This window comes from Apteryx mantelli, chromosome 4 (genome assembly GCF_036417845.1).
Source record: "Apteryx mantelli isolate bAptMan1 chromosome 4, bAptMan1.hap1, whole genome shotgun sequence".
NCBI lineage: Eukaryota > Metazoa > Chordata > Aves > Apterygiformes > Apterygidae > Apteryx > Apteryx mantelli.
The window spans coordinates 84,707,049-84,725,456 of record NC_089981.1 but is presented as its reverse complement, the minus strand read 5'-3'; the positions used below and the strand labels follow the sequence as shown (position 1 = coordinate 84,725,456).

The 18,408-nt window shown below is 41.2% G+C and overlaps 1 protein-coding gene and 1 non-coding gene across 2 annotated transcripts; one reads left to right on the top strand and one right to left on the bottom strand.

Annotated features, from left to right (window-relative positions):
* Window positions 1-3,461: 3,461 nt before the first annotated feature.
* Window positions 3,462-3,534, bottom strand: TRNAK-CUU (transfer RNA lysine (anticodon CUU)). Its single transcript has one exon. It is a non-coding gene; the product is annotated as a tRNA-Lys (tRNA).
* A 206-nt stretch (window positions 3,535-3,740) lies between these two features.
* PSMA3 (proteasome 20S subunit alpha 3) lies at window positions 3,741-17,996 on the top strand. Its single transcript, XM_067295116.1, has 11 exons — window positions 3,741-3,838; window positions 4,813-4,895; window positions 6,017-6,140; window positions 7,071-7,172; window positions 7,303-7,376; window positions 7,975-8,047; window positions 9,017-9,082; window positions 13,977-14,023; window positions 16,943-17,010; window positions 17,158-17,222; window positions 17,813-17,996. The coding sequence occupies exons 1-11, from the start codon at window positions 3,818-3,820 to the stop codon at window positions 17,855-17,857; spliced, it is 768 nt and encodes a 255-aa protein (XP_067151217.1). The 5' UTR covers window positions 3,741-3,817; the 3' UTR covers window positions 17,858-17,996.
* Window positions 17,997-18,408: the final 412 nt, after the last annotated feature.

Here is an 18,408-nt window from a genome sequence, read left to right as displayed (position 1 = left end):
TGACTTCTGGCAGTGTGCTGCAGCATTTAAATCAGCTTCTGCTCCCGTTTGTCATTCTCTTTCATAAATGCTTTACCTTTGCATGTGGCGTTAGTTGACAAATGGTAGTAGATGCTCCTTTTTTTCTTAATGTTTTTAAATAAAAAACAGGAGTCACTGCTTAAAGTGTTGTGCTCTGTCATGCATGAGATTTTGCTGATTGGTCACAGTGGCCCGATAGCATTAACACAGATGATTTCTCTCCGGTGGTGTTGGCAGGTATATTTTTTAATCGTCTTCTTCCTAATATGTTAGCTTCAAAGCAGGTGCTCGGCTGTTACACAGAAAGCATAAAAAAATAAACAAACATAGTTGTGAGCAGTTAATGATTTATGATGTTTTATAATCCGTGGATGAGTTTGCTCTTGTAGTGATCATATCTTACTCCTCAAAGCACGCTGGGCCTGGCCAGCACCGCCTCTCTGCACTGACGCAGTCCAAACCCTCTGCGGCTTTCCAGATTAAACCTTTTGCATGGGTTGTGATGACCACCCACGAGACTTTCCTGCAGCAACCTGAGGACACTAACGGCCTGGTGTGATACAGAAACAGGTTCTTCAGCACAGACTATGATCTCTGTCAGGCCCTAGCCTGGGCTTGGGAAAATGGATTAAACACTAGAGATACGTGTTTGCCCATTGCGTCTGGTATCTAGCGTTCTTTTAAGTCTGAGGGTTATTCTGTTCTTGCTTGCCTTTGCTCTCTATCTCCTTATGTCGTTCTTGACCGTTGCTGATGCCACTCGCACAGCCTGTTGCAACTCACTTAAGCTCCGCTCCTCTAAGCCTGTGATCCTTTAATGGTCTGGAATCCTTGAGGATGGCACCAGTGGATTCCTCAAATACCAGCGTTCCCCTTGTTCCTCTGTGTGTTCAGGGCCTTCACTCAAACTGCACTTTATGTTCTCCTTTACCAAACACTTTTTATCTCCCCTACAGCAGGACCGAGGACTACTGTGTTGCATGCAAGAGTCAGAGTGTCCCTTCCTGCAGGGCCCTGCTGCGTGGTGTGCTGCTCCGCCGTGGTACCATGCCGTAAGCTTCCTCCCAAGGCACCTAGGGGCTGGGCAGCTGACTCGGGAATCCAGCTACTTCTGGCAAGACAACCTGTGAGTGAGGTCTGCTTCTCGTTAGAGGGCTGAACAAGGGAGGAACTAATGAGCCTAATACTTAGCGTGTGAGGTTTGAACAGTCTGGAGCAGTCTTTGGCAAGCGTTTGGGGTAACTGCATTTTCCTGAGTGACTTCAGAAAGTACGTATGATTGTAACAGTTATGCTTTAAAAAAGCACATGAGTAAGAATCCAGTTTTTAGAGACCAGTGTGCTACGTCCCTGTTCTTAACTTGTTCCCAGTCTGTGATACGATCACAGACTGGCTGAAAAGAAGCTATTTCATTGCAAGGTGCACAGAGCCATCCTTAGACCTGGACAGAGAACATTCAGACCCAAGTTCTGTTGCTCGTTTTCACTTATAATGTGAATAATTGGGATGCAGCTTCACAACATAGGTTCTGTCTTGTCTCTGTGAGAATTAACCCAGAGCCTATCGAGGCTTGCTCCTGAAAGCAGTTTGCCATCAGCCCTAGTCCTGTGGAGCTGGTAAGGGTTACTCATGTCAGTAAATAGTTCAGTGTGAAGAACATGCAGGGAAGATTAGACTCCTACACAGTGTGTGTGTGTGGAGTTACAATGATTTAATTTTCCTGAACTGCAGGAGACAGAAGTCAAGGAAATTCAGAATATTCCTACTCATTCCCTTCCCTGTGTGAAGGTATTCAGTGGTATTTCTGTACCTGCTGTGCTTGCGCATCCCAAGAAGTTTCACAAACCCTGCGTGTGCTGCCACCTCCTTTCTGCCCACTCTGCTTTTCTCTTGTAGCATTTCTGCATCAGTGAACAACTTCAACTGCTGCTTCCAACAGCACAACTAGAAATTTTAAGTTCTACGTTACTGGCAGGTTTAAAACCAGAGTCCCATGACCTGCTAAGGATAGAAACAGGATTTTTATGTCATTGAAGGGATAAGGAAAGACTGTTCTCCACTTTTCAGAACTACGAGCCCTGTACAGCACTTAGAGATCACAACTTAAATGTTTTATCATATAGAGAAGGATTTAGCTAGTTTTTTTTTCAGCATAAATGTTACAATTCTTCCCTCCTTGGCATGACAGGAGTCCATGGATCCTCAGGGCAGAAAAATTCAGAGTGAAACTCAAACGTTTTAGCAGGGAAGACAGTAATGGAAATAAACTGCTAGAGTAAATGGAGTATTCTTCTCCGAAGTTCTCAGATCTTGACTGGATGTTTTGCTTTAGCCAAGCGAATAACTAGGGCCAAGTCTCCAATGACTGCAGCGAGGAGGTGACCGCGACCCTGGGCTGCCGCAGCCAGATGAGGCTGAGCGGTGAGCAAGTATCCTGCTCAGCACAGCATTTGGCACCCAGGAACTGAATTATCCCCATCCAACTTCTCTTGGATCGTGTACGTTGGCACCCGTGTGTAGGGCTGAAGACAGGAGAGAGGCCTGGAAAGGAGTGGGGCTCGTTTGGCTGGTGGAGAGATCCGGTCCGTGGTGGGAGGTTGGGTCAGGTGAGATGCAAGGGCAGTTGGTTGCTCGAAGGAACCAGGCGAGGTTGGACAGACTTCAGAGCTGGGAGCACTGTCCCGTTGGCCAAGGCCGGGGAGTGATTGCCCTGCGGGTCTTCTTAATCCCTGATGGTATTTGACAGTACATTTTTTTGGTATAAATGCCTCGAAATATTCACAAGCACAGTCTCTTAAACCCTACAGACCCCTTATCCAAAAGATTGAATGGTATAGAGGTATTTGGCGGTATATTTTTTTGGTATAAATGTCTCAAAATATCCCAAGCACAGCCCATCACTGGTCGCTGCATGTCTGCGCTGAGTTTGTGGAGCCTTAGGAGCATCCAGCACTGGTCTCTAGCAGAACTGGCTTTAACAGCATCCCCTAAACTCACTTTCCAAGTAATACAGCATTTATTGTGATCACTGCCAAACTGCTGTACAGTACGACCGCACCGGGAACGCTCTCTTTCCGAGTTCCTTGGCATGCTCCGATCCTGCTGGAGCAGGGAGGGAAACGAGCTCCCGGGCTGCACTGGAGGTGCCACAGCAGCCCTGTTCCTGGGGAGATGCACGTGTCCCCGGGACAGGCCTTTCCCCAGGCCCTGGAGCCTTGAAACAGCCTCTGCAAAAAGCGCAGCGGAGGCAGGTGGGGTGCGGGCAGACGAAGGCATTGTGCAGCTGGGCCCCGGGAGGTGCTGGGCCCCGGTGGGGGCCGTCCGAGCAGCCGCCCCGCACAGCGGCAGGCGAAAAGGGCAGGGAGTCCCCGGGGCCCGCGGGCTGCCCAGCGCGAAGCCCTCCGGCAGCTAGGCAAAAAAGGAAGGAAAAAAACATCCTCCGCCCAACGTGGGGCTCGAACCCACGACCCTGGGATTAAGAGTCCCATGCTCTACCGACTGAGCTAGCCGGGCGCTCTTCAATTACTTTTTGACCATGTGCTCTTGACGAGTCTATGAGCGTGTGCATGCCCAGCGACCTGACGTCACCACCCTGGGTGTGGCTCCTCCCTCAGAGCCCCGCCCCGCCTGCGCTGGCCCACTCCGAGAAGGGAGGAGAATTGAGCCCCTCTCTGGGCGAGCGCTGATTGGCCGGCGCGCCGGCCAATGGGAGCGCTCGTTGTTGGGCCGTGGGGAGCGTGAGTGAGCCGGGGGCGGGAGGGGGGCCCCGTCGGGCTGAACCGAGCGCGCTGCCGCCATGAGCTCCATCGGCACCGGGGTGAGTGCAGGCCGCGCCGTGCCGGGCCGCGCCGTGCCGCCCCCTCGGGCCGGGCCGCGCCGCTTTGTGGTGGTGGCGGGCGGGCGGGGAAGGGAGAGGGGGGCAGAGCGAGCAGCCTGCCCCCTCGGCCGCCCCCGGGGAAGGCCGCCGCCGCCGCCACGGCCTGCCTCAGCCTGCGCGGCGGCCGCGGGCCCGCGGCGGCGCTGCCGCCGCCGCTGCTGAGTCACTGCGGCCCGTTAGGCCGCGGAAACCGAAAGCGTGAGGCGGGAGGAGGAGCCGCTGGGAGGGGGGGCGGGGTGAGCCCGCTCGGGGCCCGCCCGGCGGGCCGGAGGGGGGGGCGGGGGTGAAGCCGGCTCAAGGCCCCTGCCCCGGCCGGGGGGGTCCCGGTAAGCTGAGCTTTGGTTTCAGCGTTTGGTTCCTGTTGCGTTTTCACAGGCCCTTTAGAAGGAGCTAGTGAGGTCCTGTGGTCCACTACCTGTGGTGAAGTCCACAGCTCCGCGCTCATACAGTGCTTAGGTATTAGGGACGCGTTTAGATACGTAGCATGCTTTGTAAGCATTTCAAATACGTGCTTGCTATTAATATCTACCTGTTTTTTTTTTCAAAAGTTAGCAAAAACTTTTACGTTTTTAAAAGGCATGCAGAAAGATCCCATAGATAAGTGTTGCACAATATACTCTGATTTCAGAACTACAAGATGTCTGGATTGACAGGATTTGAAATATGAGTATATCTAGGACTGATGCAATGACTTTCTATAGTTATTAGCCAGGATTTGCTTGTTGCTGTTCATGCATCTTATGTAAGGGAACAACCTGCTTATGGTACTTAGTACACACTGATGTGATGCAAATGACAGCCTTGCGCTTTTAAATAAATAGACCTATTCTGAAAAGACTTGCACTGAAAAAGGGCATTAAAAAAAGATCTGGGATGTAATGCTTTTTTGCTGAGTAGTGTGTTTTCTTCTTCAGTATGACCTGTCAGCTTCCACGTTTTCTCCAGACGGCAGAGTATTTCAAGTTGAATATGCTATGAAAGCTGTGGAGAACAGTAGGTAAGATACAAATGTCTTTATCTGTCTGTTAGTTGGCATTTTTAAAAACAAACAAATACATATGATGGCTTTGCAGATAAAATTATATTATCAAAAGAAGTTATGAGCAGCTCTGTCCCTCTCCTCGTTTTAGGAGGTTTCAGATAAAGTGTAAAGGAATATAATCACTTTTGCTTGTTCTGCAGTGTGGTAGAAACAGAGATGATGTTGTGGAGAATACAAAGGAAGGCAGTAAACGTACTTGTGCGTGTTAAGGCAATAAAATCTTACGCTTTGGGGCAAAATTGGGTTGCAAGACTCATTAATATATGTGAGGTGCTTAGCTGTTATGGTAGTAGAGCTGTAGAAGTACCCAAAAGCCCATTTTATGGATGTGAATTGAGGCACTGAAAAACTGACTTGCTAAAGGCCTCATAAACTTATAGTAGTGTCATTTGGCTGCTCCCAGTTTCTTGAGGAATGCATGTCACGCTAAAGCAATAATGTCTGCTTCTTACAAATATGTGTCTTCCTTCAGGCAAAGGAAAGCTGCAGAGCAAAAATCCCAGCTGTGCTTGCTAGTAGCAAAAGTGAGATTGATTAGCAGGGCATGGACAGGATCAACCCAGGTGTGTGGTCACAGCACCTGCTGCCTAGTCAGGATTAGTGGAAGTATTTTGTGTGGGGTACAGCTTCTGTTATGTTTGGTAACTTATGCTTGATCATGCCTTCTTGGAGGGTTAGACAGAGACTGTCACATCTCCTAGGTCCTAAATTTACTAAAGAGGAGAGATTAAACAGTCCCTTGTTTTCATATTAGTATTGTACAGCATGTGCTTCTCCAAACAGTGCTACTACTGCATGTGGTCCTGTTCCAAATTATTTGGGTAGGGACTTGGCAGTCCCCTCCTTACCCCCTTACCTTTGTGTAAGAACACTTCTGTAGATTTAGTGAGCTTTTTTTTTCCCCTCCCCTTGTCTTCAATGTTAAAATGGAGTCCTATGAAAATCATACCATGGATCTACTTCTGTGGAAATCATATCATTATTTTTAGTATTTTGTTAATTCTCTTATTTATTTTGACCTCCCAAATCCATTGTGCTTCTGTGTAAGTGAGACTTGTATTTATCTTGTTTTTCAGTACAGCAATTGGAATAAGGTGTAAAGATGGAGTTGTCTTTGGAGTAGAAAAACTCGTTCTGTCCAAGCTTTATGAAGAGGGTTCCAATAAACGTCTCTTTAATGTCGATCGACATGTTGGAATGGTGAGGTGCTATTTAACTTTAATTTTTCACAAAGGGAGATTCCCCCCGAAGTAGATGTACATGGACTGGAGAATCAAAAATAAATAGATGAAGTAACTTAAAATTTTCTGTGTACATAGTCAGAAATGCTAATGGATTTCTAGACTGTTTTCTGTAATTTATTCTTGGTTGTGTGTGCACGTACATTTATCTAGCTAGAAGTAAAATATGAATTTAAAATAGAAGATAAGTACATATTTGAGGCTGTTCTAAATTTCTTTGGAGAAGTTGTGCTTATAGTCCTGTGCAAATATGAACAAGTGTTAAAGTTGTCTTTTGTTAGTCAGTAAACAAATAAGGCTTGTTAGGAAGCATAACATACTCATGCCTATTACTTATGTACAAGATTCTCTTTTCCATCTTAACGATGTGGGAGTCAACTGAATTCCTTAAAGGCTGCCATGTAGCTCTTATAGATTACTGGCTAATTTATAATAGTCATGTCAGCATAAATAGTGGTTACTGTGTGAGAGAAATGCCTGAAACTCTACGTACTTATCACATCACCAGTATTGGGAAGAGAGCTGGGTTTGCTTCTAATCCAAAAAAAAATCATGCAAAATGGAAAAGGAATGATACATTGCTATGGTTATCTTTTTTCATATTGCTGATGTTAATGCAGTGTAGTGGTAAATCATAATACACTAGTTAACATGAAGATAACTTACGTATTAGTACAGTATAGAATTGTTCTTTAGGAAAATCAGTATCATATTGATACATTTTAAGCTTGTTAGCAGGTGGAAAGCTTGACTGGATTTATCTGTAATAGTATGTAGCATTCAGTAAGAATCTTGATTAAGTCATGTAATTAGACTTTTGTTCATGATCTTGTAAGACCCTCTTAATAAGATCAATGTTTTACCTAGCTGATGATAATTGTCGTTTCAGGCAGTAGCAGGACTTCTGGCAGATGCTCGTTCTTTGGCAGACATAGCTAGAGAAGAAGCTTCTAACTTTAGGTCTAACTATGGCTATGATATTCCACTGAAGGTAAGGAAGTGGCACGGTCCATTTGGTTTATTGGCTTTCTTAACCTCAACAGGGAGAATTATTTTTATTACTAGAGGCTTGCTTATTTCTGCAGATGAAGCTTTCTAATTTCTTTTCTTTTTCCACTTAGCATCTTGCAGACAGAGTGGCCATGTATGTGCATGCGTACACGCTATACAGTGCTGTCAGACCTTTCGGTTGCAGGTAAGTCTTTCAAATATACATTTATCTGTAAGGATCTTTTGTTTCACAACTGGTGTAACTATCTAGGTTATCTGAGGTTCTTTTTTTTAAACCTGAAATCAGTAACTTAGAAGTCATGTTGTAAACAGCTTTTTTTTTCTTTTTTTGGGGTGGAAAACCTTGTGGAAGACTAAGTGAAGAATTCACACTTGTATAAGAGCACACAGAATGCCACCCTATCCCTAAACTTTAGATCTGTGGCGCTCGTGAAAGCAGAACTTCCTCTGTAACTATCCTGCTTGCCCTCAGGGCTGAAGAATATGTTGTAACAGCCTGTAGTTGTTAGTACAAGGGGACTAATGAACTGTTGAGAGCTGCTGTCAAGCTGCTGTCCAGTTATAGATCCAGTAAAATTTTACAGATCCAGTAAAATCTTACTGGCAGCTTCTGTGTGGTGGGGGTCATGATAATACTAAAATGTAAGATGAATTGCTTAATAGAATGTAGGAGATAGTCATTTTGCTCCAAGAAGAATGTAGGAAACTTAGTCCGATGTAGTCTTTCTAACTCTTTCTGGGTTGGTAGAACAAATGCTTCTAACTTCACTTTTCTTATCCAGTTTTATGTTGGGGTCTTACGATAAAGATGATGGTGCACAACTGTACATGATTGATCCATCAGGTGTTTCATACGTGAGTGTTTTAAAATATTTCCATCTTGACATAAGTTCCTCCTTTAAAAGTTCCTAATTAGGAAATAGTAAGTGCTGTTCCAGAAGATCTGCTCATGTTTTAATTTTTTTCCCTGAGAAGATCACCGCTTAAAGTGAACAAAGCTGGTTTTTGCTCATCTTCCTGTCTTTTAATAAACATATATATTGTGTGTTTCTTGGAAAAAGTACAGTCTTTGTGAAACTTGTTTTAAATCCTGTTTATTAGAAATTTAGGAGTTCCACCTGGTTCTCTCTAGTGATGAGTACCATACACTGCCCAAAAGGTGCATGTATTGTAGTCATATCCCGTTCACAAAATACTTCTGATGAGAGAGGCTGCTAACTTGACACTGGCTTCTAACAGCAAGTCAAATCAAAATAGATGCTTAATTTTGTTAATCACTGTTAGTGCTATCTTCTTTAGCTGTGTATAATACACAGGTTGATATGCACTCCTACCCTTCCGCTTTTTCCATTTTCTTTCAGTATATCTAACATTGTAGTTGAAGCTGAAGTTGAAGGAAATGAACTTAATTTTCCTATGTTTATAGTTTTAAAAATCATCATTTAGGTGGGTGGGGTTTTGGGGTTTTTTTTTTTGGTCCTGTAGAACTTCTATCATTCTAGCTTGCTGTTCTAGTTACTATAAATTAAAAAATACTTATTCATTGCAAAAAGTTGAGCAGACGTGTTTCTGTCCAGAGAACTTACTGAACGCTTCTCTTCTGTATGAAAAGTGTTAGTACTTAAACTAGTAATTAGATTCTATGCTGAGTAATTTAGGAGTCTTATCTGAGAATTACTTTCTTATGCTTGTTAGATTACAGACCAATACCAAGGTTTACTGTATATTAGTCATCTTATTTCAGGGTGGGAAGGTACAGTAAGAATGCTAGAGGGTTTAGTGTTTAACAGCGTTTGTTTCCCCACGCCCTTCTTCTTCTTTTAGGGTTATTGGGGGTGTGCCATTGGCAAAGCCAGACAGGCTGCAAAAACGGAGATTGAAAAGCTTCAGGTAGGATGTTAAAGTTTTATCTTTCTGTTTCAAGATGGATGTTCCTAACTTGTATTGGTACCTATTGACTGCCTAAAATATATAAAATACCAGAGAAGCGGGTGAAATATTTCCTTTGTACATTTTAGAAGATGTTCTAGCCTCTATAATAGCAGTGTTTCTCAAGTCTTGTCCCAGGGGAACAGGAACTCCATAGGGAGTGCACATTTTTAAAACAGGAAGCATAAACATACGCTCCCAGGCATGCCAACAAGCAAAATATTTGAATGAATCTAAATGTGTAGCTAAGTTTGTTTGTTTGTTTTTGTTATTATTATTTTTATTTAGCTGTGAGTGGAAAACCTTAGGGCAGCATTGTGCAGGGCGGTTTTTCCAAAGGTTTTAGATGATCCTTTTGTTTAAAAGTTGAAAAATGATGGTCTTGGTAAGGAGAATGAGTGGAACTGCAGAATACTGAGTGATCACTGGAATATTATGACTTTGAAAACGTTAATGGAGAAAAATAGTCTTTGCCGGGTAAGACAGTATTTCCCAGCTGGCTAGTGTTGAGGTATTGCCTTTTTTTCAAAAAGAAAATCTACGTAAGGAGCTTGTTGCTAACTGACTATAAATATACTGCTTCCAAATATTTTTACACTTACGATGAAAAGGACTTTAGTGCTGTGAACTTCAGTGACTACATTAATTGCAACAGGAAAAACCATCTTGTAAATCCTGTAGGTGAGGTGACATGGATTTAAAATCGGCACTTGCGAAACAGGTAATGCTGTAAAATACGTATACAGGACAATATTTTGAGGAATATTAAAACCTTGTATATTTTTGTTTGTTAACTTTGGCTACATCAAAGTAGCTACAATTTATAAGGACATCTCAGAATAGTTTCCTTTTTTAATAGCAAAAGTTTCTTTCCCTCTACACTTGAAGCCACTATCATTTTCACGTAGTACATTTTATAACATAGATTTAGATGTCTGTTTCCTCTTGTCTTTCCCCAGAACAGACATTTCTTAGGCAAAAAAAAAAAAAGAAAAATCTTCCCAGTGTTTAAGCGAATACTTTTTTTAAAGGGTTGGAAAATGAAAGTCTTCCTGGGAGGGAAAAGAGGTCAGTGAGTAGTATAAATTTCTCGCATGCTTCTGAATACCTCATAATGTACCACATGTTACTGAGAGACATGTGAAAGGGTTTGTAACTTGCAAACCATGAATCTTTTGAAAGAAACTCATGAGGCAGTACTGGATTTACTGAGAAGCTACAACACAGTGGAACTGTGTTCTGGGAATTAATACTGCAAGTAATTGTCCTACAAAGTAGTTAATTACATACAATAAATGACTCATTTAATTTTGACTGGATTCACTTTGTGAAGTAGAAATACAAAGTTGTCTTAGGACAAATGAAGCAACTTGCGAGTCGTTGGGTTTTTTTTGTTTTGTTTGCTGTTTTTTTTGTCTCACCCTCCGTCCCGCCTCCCCCCCCCCCTTTTAATGACTGAGCAGATGAGAAATTTAGAAAATCAGTAGAAAACATTGCAGCTTTGCATCTGTATATTTTTGGAAAAAGGCCCCTACAACCAAATACCTCAAACACGCAGGTGATAAGTATGAGCTTAAAATTATTACGAATGAGTACAACTATATGGTGTATCATCATTTGAACAGAAGAACTGGCTCTGTTCAAGATTTCCTGTTTGCACAACACTGTAGTTGTTTGTTAACAAGTGTTACAAGAAGATTCTGAGAATGCTGTTCAGTTTTCCTTGCTGCTTTTTGTTGAGTTCTGTGTGTTTCCTGTATTAGTAGGAAAGTAGACTATCGTCATGTACTCATCCGCCTGCCTTTAAACAGATGAGCTGTGGGAAAATTTATCTTTACCTCCACTTTGAACTCTAGTGTGACTAGTTACTTAAGATTGTTGACTTTATATGATTACATGTTTTTTAATATATTAAGATATAAAATGCTGCAGTACTTAAAGTGAGAATGGAAGTGATGCATTAGGGGACTTATTAATTGAAATGCATCTTCATTGCTTACAGTTTGGAGGCTGGAGTAAATGAGGTGCACACGGAGAAAAAATTTCATAGCCTTTGAGCATTCAAGCAGTTGACTGTGTAAAAACTGGTCTGTAGCGAGAAGACTGTACTGAAATGTATTGAAGTGTACCTTAAGCTGACTTAGAACTATGTTAGAATCCTAAAAGAGTTCTGTCCTTCTCTTGTGTTTGATACCTGAAACCCTTGGAAATGGAGACACTTAAAGAGGAGAACCCTTCTCCTCATCTGTTGCATGTAATGCTTAATTTATGCTCTGCTTGCATCTTATTTATGGCTTCAGTCTGCAAAAGTACCACATTGCAGTTCACTGAAATGCTCAGTTTATTTGGTTGTTATACTTCAAAAAACAGTCTGGTTATGGTGGTTTCGCATCATAATTGAAAAATTACAGGAACAATTAAAATGTTCTTAATTTGATTCAGTTCAATCTTAAGCCCAGTCAGATGCTTGTATGTTAAATTAAAAGTAGGAAGCCTACAAGATCATCTGATCTTGACATGAATCATGGCATCTGAGAAATCATAATTTCAATTTTGATGTGTGCAAATTGGCAGAAAGACTTGATACATTGGGTAATATATAATTTACAACAATTTCGTGGTTTTTCTGCAGTGCCGAGTTTTTCAAAAAAGTTCTATTATTGCTTGATTCTTGTACAGCTAATAAGTAGATGTATTATTTGATCGCCACAGTATGGCCTGTAACATTAAGTACATGGGAACAGTGGTGTACTGTGTGGCATAACTGCATTTATTTAATGGCTTGTTTGCAGAACGTCTTCAGTAACGCTTATGCTCTTCTCACAGCAATGTGAAGCGAGCGCAGTCTTGTATGCAGATGCTTTTTGCTAACAGTAGATTGACAGGTTTCCAGATCAGAGTTCATCTTGATAAGATGAATTTGTGATTAAATGTCATAACTGAAATGGGAAAGAGACAAAGAACTACAAAAACCTGTGTGGGGGATAATGGCCTACAGTAAAAACTTGTCCCAATAAAAGAGATGACTGCAGATGGAAAACAGAGGCAAGCAGGTGCCTTACAGGTGCTGCAGAGCAGATGTTGAATCTGGGAGAGGACATAGCATGTGAAACCCTTGTACGTAGCTTAAAGTGCAAGCAGGAAACGCTGCATTGATCGCATCAGTTGTAGTTATGCAAGAGCGTGAGGGAAAATTTGTGGTCACGTGCACAGTACTTCAGTCTTTCAGTCTCTTCTGTAGTGCTTCTCATGCAGCTCAGATGCTATTAATCACATTTCTCTTGAGATGTAGACACAATTGTAATTAATTCCTGGGGTAATGAGTACTGTAATGGTTTGCAGAATTAACATATCTGAGACAGGAAAAAGATGATGGCAAAAGATAACATCACGCTAAAGGTTTTTGCATAAACATGCATGGCAGCTGTAGACCTTCAGGTCTTGCAGTTTTACTACTAACTCTACATGCAGAAATACACATAGTAATTTAAATATTTGTGTGTTAGTTATGTTTGTGTACAGCAGTCAGTGCTGCGTTATGGATTGAGGGTCACAAATGTAAGTGCTGAGGCAATGGGTCTCTATCTGTTCAGGAAACTTCTTGGAGTGGAACTGTGGTGGCATGTTCATGTAGCCAGGCACATTTGTTTTCTCCGGTCCCTCACTTCCAAGTGCAGGCTTTCTCCCAGAATGGGCTGTGGCACACAGCAGGAACAAAGCGCTGTTGCCTTGTGACCTTCTCCACCGCTGTCTCAAAACTAGTAGCTTCTATACTACAGCTTTGAAAACATTTTGCGAGTCTGAGAGAGATGGCAAACTATATAAAACTAATGGGTTACATTCAGAGTTCAGTATAAGAATATGAAAAGAAAGAGATGGTAACTTATTTTGAAATTGAAAATCATTTTATGCTAGGGAAAGTTGCACTAAAATGTGTAATGTATTGGACTGTATTTTGTGACTAATGTCCTGTTAGTTTCAGTTAATAGTGGCACAGACATTTTTGAGTGCAGTATCAAGGCTGATGTTCATCTGATTTGTACAGATGAAACCTTGAGAAAGGACACAGGACTAATCTTGTTTCAACCCTGCATATAGTAAGATAAATAACCTCTTCATATCCAGAAGAGTTGACTGGCAAGAGATCTGACTTACAAAACAGGAGTTTATTATATCATGGAAACTGGCATTTAATCTTACAATGTTGTCATTATTTAGTATGAGACTGCTTTGCTTAACTGTGATTAAAATGTCAGAAGACTGTGAAATAACAGTGAAAAAACACTAAATGAAATACTAATACCCTGTTCAGCCATGCAGTCTGTTATTAACATCTAAATAGTATTCCACCCTTGGGGCATCACTTAAAAATCAAAATTAAAAAAAAAAATCAAAAGTCAAAATTACCAACCAATGAAATGTTGGTAAGACCTGAAGTGCTACTATACTACCTAGAAAGTGTAGGAATATTTTACATAAAAAATATGATACCCCCTCTATACTATGCAGGTGGTTATTTTAGGTCAGTTTATCATAAAGCATCTAAGAACAAGTCAAGCTTCTAAGATGCTTAGATTATTCAGCTTTAAGCATCCAAGCAGTGGACTGCTTTAAACTGGGAAAGCTTCAACATAACCATTTTTTCACATAGACATTCACTTGTGAAATCCTTCGCTGGAAGAATGACTTGTATGTCGCAGGCTGAACTAAAGTGAAAGACAAGGTGCATTTGGTTCTACTTGTAACTATTTGTCAGCACTGAACAGCAAGTTCATTGGGCATGCGAATAGAGACCCATGTTCTGGCCTTGGGGAAAACACTACATTCTCTTAAGCTGTATGTTTTTCTCCTACAGATGAAGGAAATGACCTGCCGTGATGTTGTTAAAGAGGTTGCAAAAATGTAAGTCTCCTACTTCTTCTTTTTTTCCTTCCCCCAACTCAACAAAAAATCCTGTTGGTGAGCTTGCCATGGTTGCAAACTGAAGCCATTCCTTTCAATTGAGTACCAGGTTTTACTTTTACTAGACTGATGCTTGTGCCAAGTGTAGTATATTCTGCTATTAGTATTTATCCTCTTCTTGTGCGATATGCTACTCAGTACTGAAAAATGCCAAAGAACTTGAAAAATACTCACTTTAATCTTATCTGCTACTTGTTATAGGTGCAATTTGTAGCAACAGTGGATTAAAGTTTAAACTAGATATAATCACTGATTTAAAAATATCACAGAATCACAGAATAGTTGGAGTTGGAAGGGACTTGTGGAGATAGTCTGGTCCAACCCCACTGCTCAAGCAGGCTCAGCTAGAGCAGGTTGCCCAGGACCATGTCCAGTTGGGTTTTGAATGTCTCCAAGCATGGAGACTCCTCAAGCTCTCTTAGCACCCTGTTCCAGTGCTCAGTCACCGTAACAGTGAGGAAGTGTTTTCTTATGTTCAGACAGAATTTCCTGTGTTTCACCGTGGGCCCATTGCCTCTTCTCCTGTCACTGGCTACAACTAAGAGGAGCCTGGCCCTGTCCTTTTGACGCTCTTCTACCAGATACTTATGCACATTGATTTGATAAGAACTGACCCCCCCACCAAGCCTTCTCTTATCCAGGCTAAACAGTCCCAGCTCTCTCGACCTCTCTTTGTATGAGAGGTGCTTCAGTCTCTTAATCATCTTTGTGGCCCTTTGCTGGACTGCTCCAGTATGTCCATGTCTCTCTTGTACTGGGGAGCCCAGACTTGGACACAGCAGTCCAGATGTGGCCTCACCAGGGCTGAGTAGAGGAGAAGGATCACCTCCTTCGAGCTGCTGGCAATACTCCTCCTAGTTATATAAACTTCCTAGTTATATAAACCAGGTGACAAACCTCCTTGGTGTCCTGACCCTTAGGCAGGAGATGTACGCTTCATTATGCAGGCTGAACAATGAGCTAACGCTTCAGACATTAACCAGCAGTCCAGAAATGAAGCCGAGATCCTTGATCTGTCCTTTCTATTTGACTAAAAGCAAGAAGTGCTTAGGAAAGAAACAATGTATAAGTTTGTGCTTAAAACTGATTACAGGATGTGACTGATTTCATTTAAATGATGAAGCTTGATACCACATGAATATATTGGAAATATTAAATTTGCACATGAATTGACCAGCAGTAACCTATCTTGAAACTATCCTGAAACTTTGTGTATTAATATCATTTCAAACAAATACAAGTATCCTTTCAAGCTCCTACATCACTTAATTTTCATGTTTTCTGGGACATGTCCTATGCTTGTCACAAATTTAATCTGTAGCTGCAAATCTGTGATCTCCAACGTTTTATGGCTATTGCTTAGAACATTATAAAGAAATACTAAACACACTTCTATCATCGACGTTGCAGTGTGTGAGTTTATTTTAGAGTTTGTGTCTGAGGCTGTCATGACAGCAGCTAAAGGAAAGAATTTGTTGGATCTCTGGCCTTCAGATGTAAGAAGGACCTCAAAGCAGTTCTGAAACAGTACAAATAAGGAACAGATTTTTCAAGTGGTCCAGAGACTTTGTTCTTTAATTCTGCCTTGGCTGGAAACTTAACAGCAACTCTAGATGTAGTTTTGTTTTTCAGCTCTCCAGTAGCATTTAGCAAGATAGTGTAGAAAGATTTAATTATTTTGTAGCCTAAAACATTTGCCAGAATATAGAATAATAGTTTCTTCAAGAGCTTGTAATGAAATATAATGGCTTGCAAAAAGCTTGTCACCAGCTGAATACATAAGACCTATAGACAGACTTAGGTACTGATCAGTAAGTCCAGTCTCTAAAAGGTGACAGAAGGGTGTAAGAATAAGGTAAGCGTATAGTGATACTGCCCTGCAATACCAGTGTTGACTTTCTTCTCTTTGTATATTTTATATATGTTTCACAATACTTTTAGCAAACTTTAAGTGGAAGCAGTTAGTGTGGTGCTGAAGATAGCCTGCCTTCCTCCACTGTCTCCCAGCTTTTTACATAGCTTTGGAATAGAGGGTATCTTTCAGCTTTTGCTTTAATGCTCTGTGAAACAAACTAAGGGGTACAACCTTCGAAACAAGTGAAACCAAGGTTAGCAAGGTGCGTTATTGTTTTGAGTGTATGTTTGAACTCGGTGTTGTAGGCTGACGTTTTATTGTCCATTCATGTGCCACTGAGGACTAAATACTGCTAAGTGGTTACATCGTTACTGCTATTCGAGTGTAGCCTTTTTACCCCACAGACTAAGGGCAGATTTCACTAGTCTGGATGGTGCTGCATGTGCTGTTGTACCGCTTGTAGTTTAAATTCTGGTTGTTATCATGTTTGCCTTAAGAATGGCAGTCAGTATGGAAATCTATGTACAGGCCTCTAATTTGTCATGCAAGATATTGTAACTTCAGCTATGCTGGAATTTGGTCTTAAATGTAAACTGAAATGAGATTTACTGGGGAAATACAGGATGTGTCTAACTATTCTAACTAAGCCAGCAAAAGCAGGCAATGATGACAGCCTTGTTCAGGGCTTAAGTTCTGCAGTGTTTAAACTCTGAGCAATGTATGTTTTAAAGGTGCTGTGTTTCTAACTATGACAAATTGAGCATCTGGACTACATAAGTAGTTTGCATCTTAGTTGTAAACATTTAATGCATTTTTATACTAGTAATTAGAGCTGCAAGTTTCTTTGGTGTTTTTCTGTTTGTATATGTAGAGGAGAAAGCATGGGGAGAGCTGCTATTGACTGTAAGAACATTTTAATAGAAGAAGAAATCTGTGAAGGGAGGAAAATGTATTCAGCCTATTGATCAGTCTGTTCTAATCTATACTCTTCTTGTTCTTTCCAGAATCTACATAGTTCATGATGAAGTAAAGGATAAAGCTTTTGAATTGGAACTCAGCTGGGTTGGAGAAAGTAATGCATTTTTATGGTTTCTATAAACACTGTAGAAGACTTCTAAACTTCTGTAGCTGAACTAAAACATTGTTTCTAATTTCACCCTGCATGTCAAGGTCTTCGTGTCAATTCTACCTAAGATGCACTCTTTTTTTTTATTGGCAGTAACCAATGGAAAACATGAAATTGTTCCGAAAGATATCAGGGAAGAAGCAGAAAAATATGCCAAGGTAAGGTCTGACTTTTTTGGAGTCATCTCAGTGGTCTACTTGACAAACAAGTCCAGAACAGAATGAATTGATTGACAGGCTTCCAGTGTAGTGATGACTGAGAAGTGTATAGTTACAGCAAAAATCACTTCTTAACTATTAGCTGAAATTATTCTGAAGGGAGAATAGTGAAATACACTGTAATCCTGGGATAACTCTTATTTTCAAAAACAGAGCAATTCAACAGGCTTGCACAGGTGGCATGTTTCTCCTTCAAAAGTAAATGTATTAAACTTTCAACAATGGTATAAGTGAGTAAGAGAGATAAGTGATGTTGACTACAACTGCTTTTAAAGATAACCAGCTGGAAAAAGTTAACCATTCCCAGTGTTTAACAGATTTCCACTTGTTCCAAAAGGAATGATGGTACGAAGTTTTACCTGCCTAAAGATATGAACAAATTGACAAGATTATAAAGCTCTAGCAAAACTCCCTTTGCTTATTGTAGGCTGACTTACTTACAAAACAACTGTTAAACCAGCACTAGGGTGGGTGGGTGGGGTGTGTGTGTGTGTGTGTGTTTTACTAAACTGTTTATTTTTTTTTAACAGGAATCTTTGAAAGAGGAGGATGAATCAGATGATGACAATATGTAACATATTGTTACTTCAAGACAAGTTCAACTTTTCTTAACTTAGTACAGGTTTGTTTATAATGTATTAAGCATGGGATGCCATTATGTACTTGCTGGAAGACACTGAGTGACCAACTTGCACTAATAAATTTTCCGTGTTACTGTTTGTTAACTTTTATTTCAAAATAGAATAGGCTGACATTACAGAGAAGCAACTGTACTACAACAGTTAGTCAATCTGTATCAAACAAGGCAAGAAGGAAAAATTTTGTTTATCATCAGGCTGGTGTTGCTTTCCTCTTACTATACCACTATATTTGAGCCAGGCTAGGTCCAAAAAATGGTCTGCCTAGGAATGTGACAAGACTAGTCTTTCTCTCATGTTCTATAGTTTAATATTAAAAACTAGTACTTGACTACTCCCTGAATAACCAGTATTATGACTTGCAGTTCAGACAGACTGTGGCTATCTGTGGTGGCGCTTGGGGGGGGGGAGAGGATGAGAACATATCTGTCTGTAAAACGGGTGGTTACAGGTTTAGGTGATGTACACAGCTAACAACTTCAAACAGC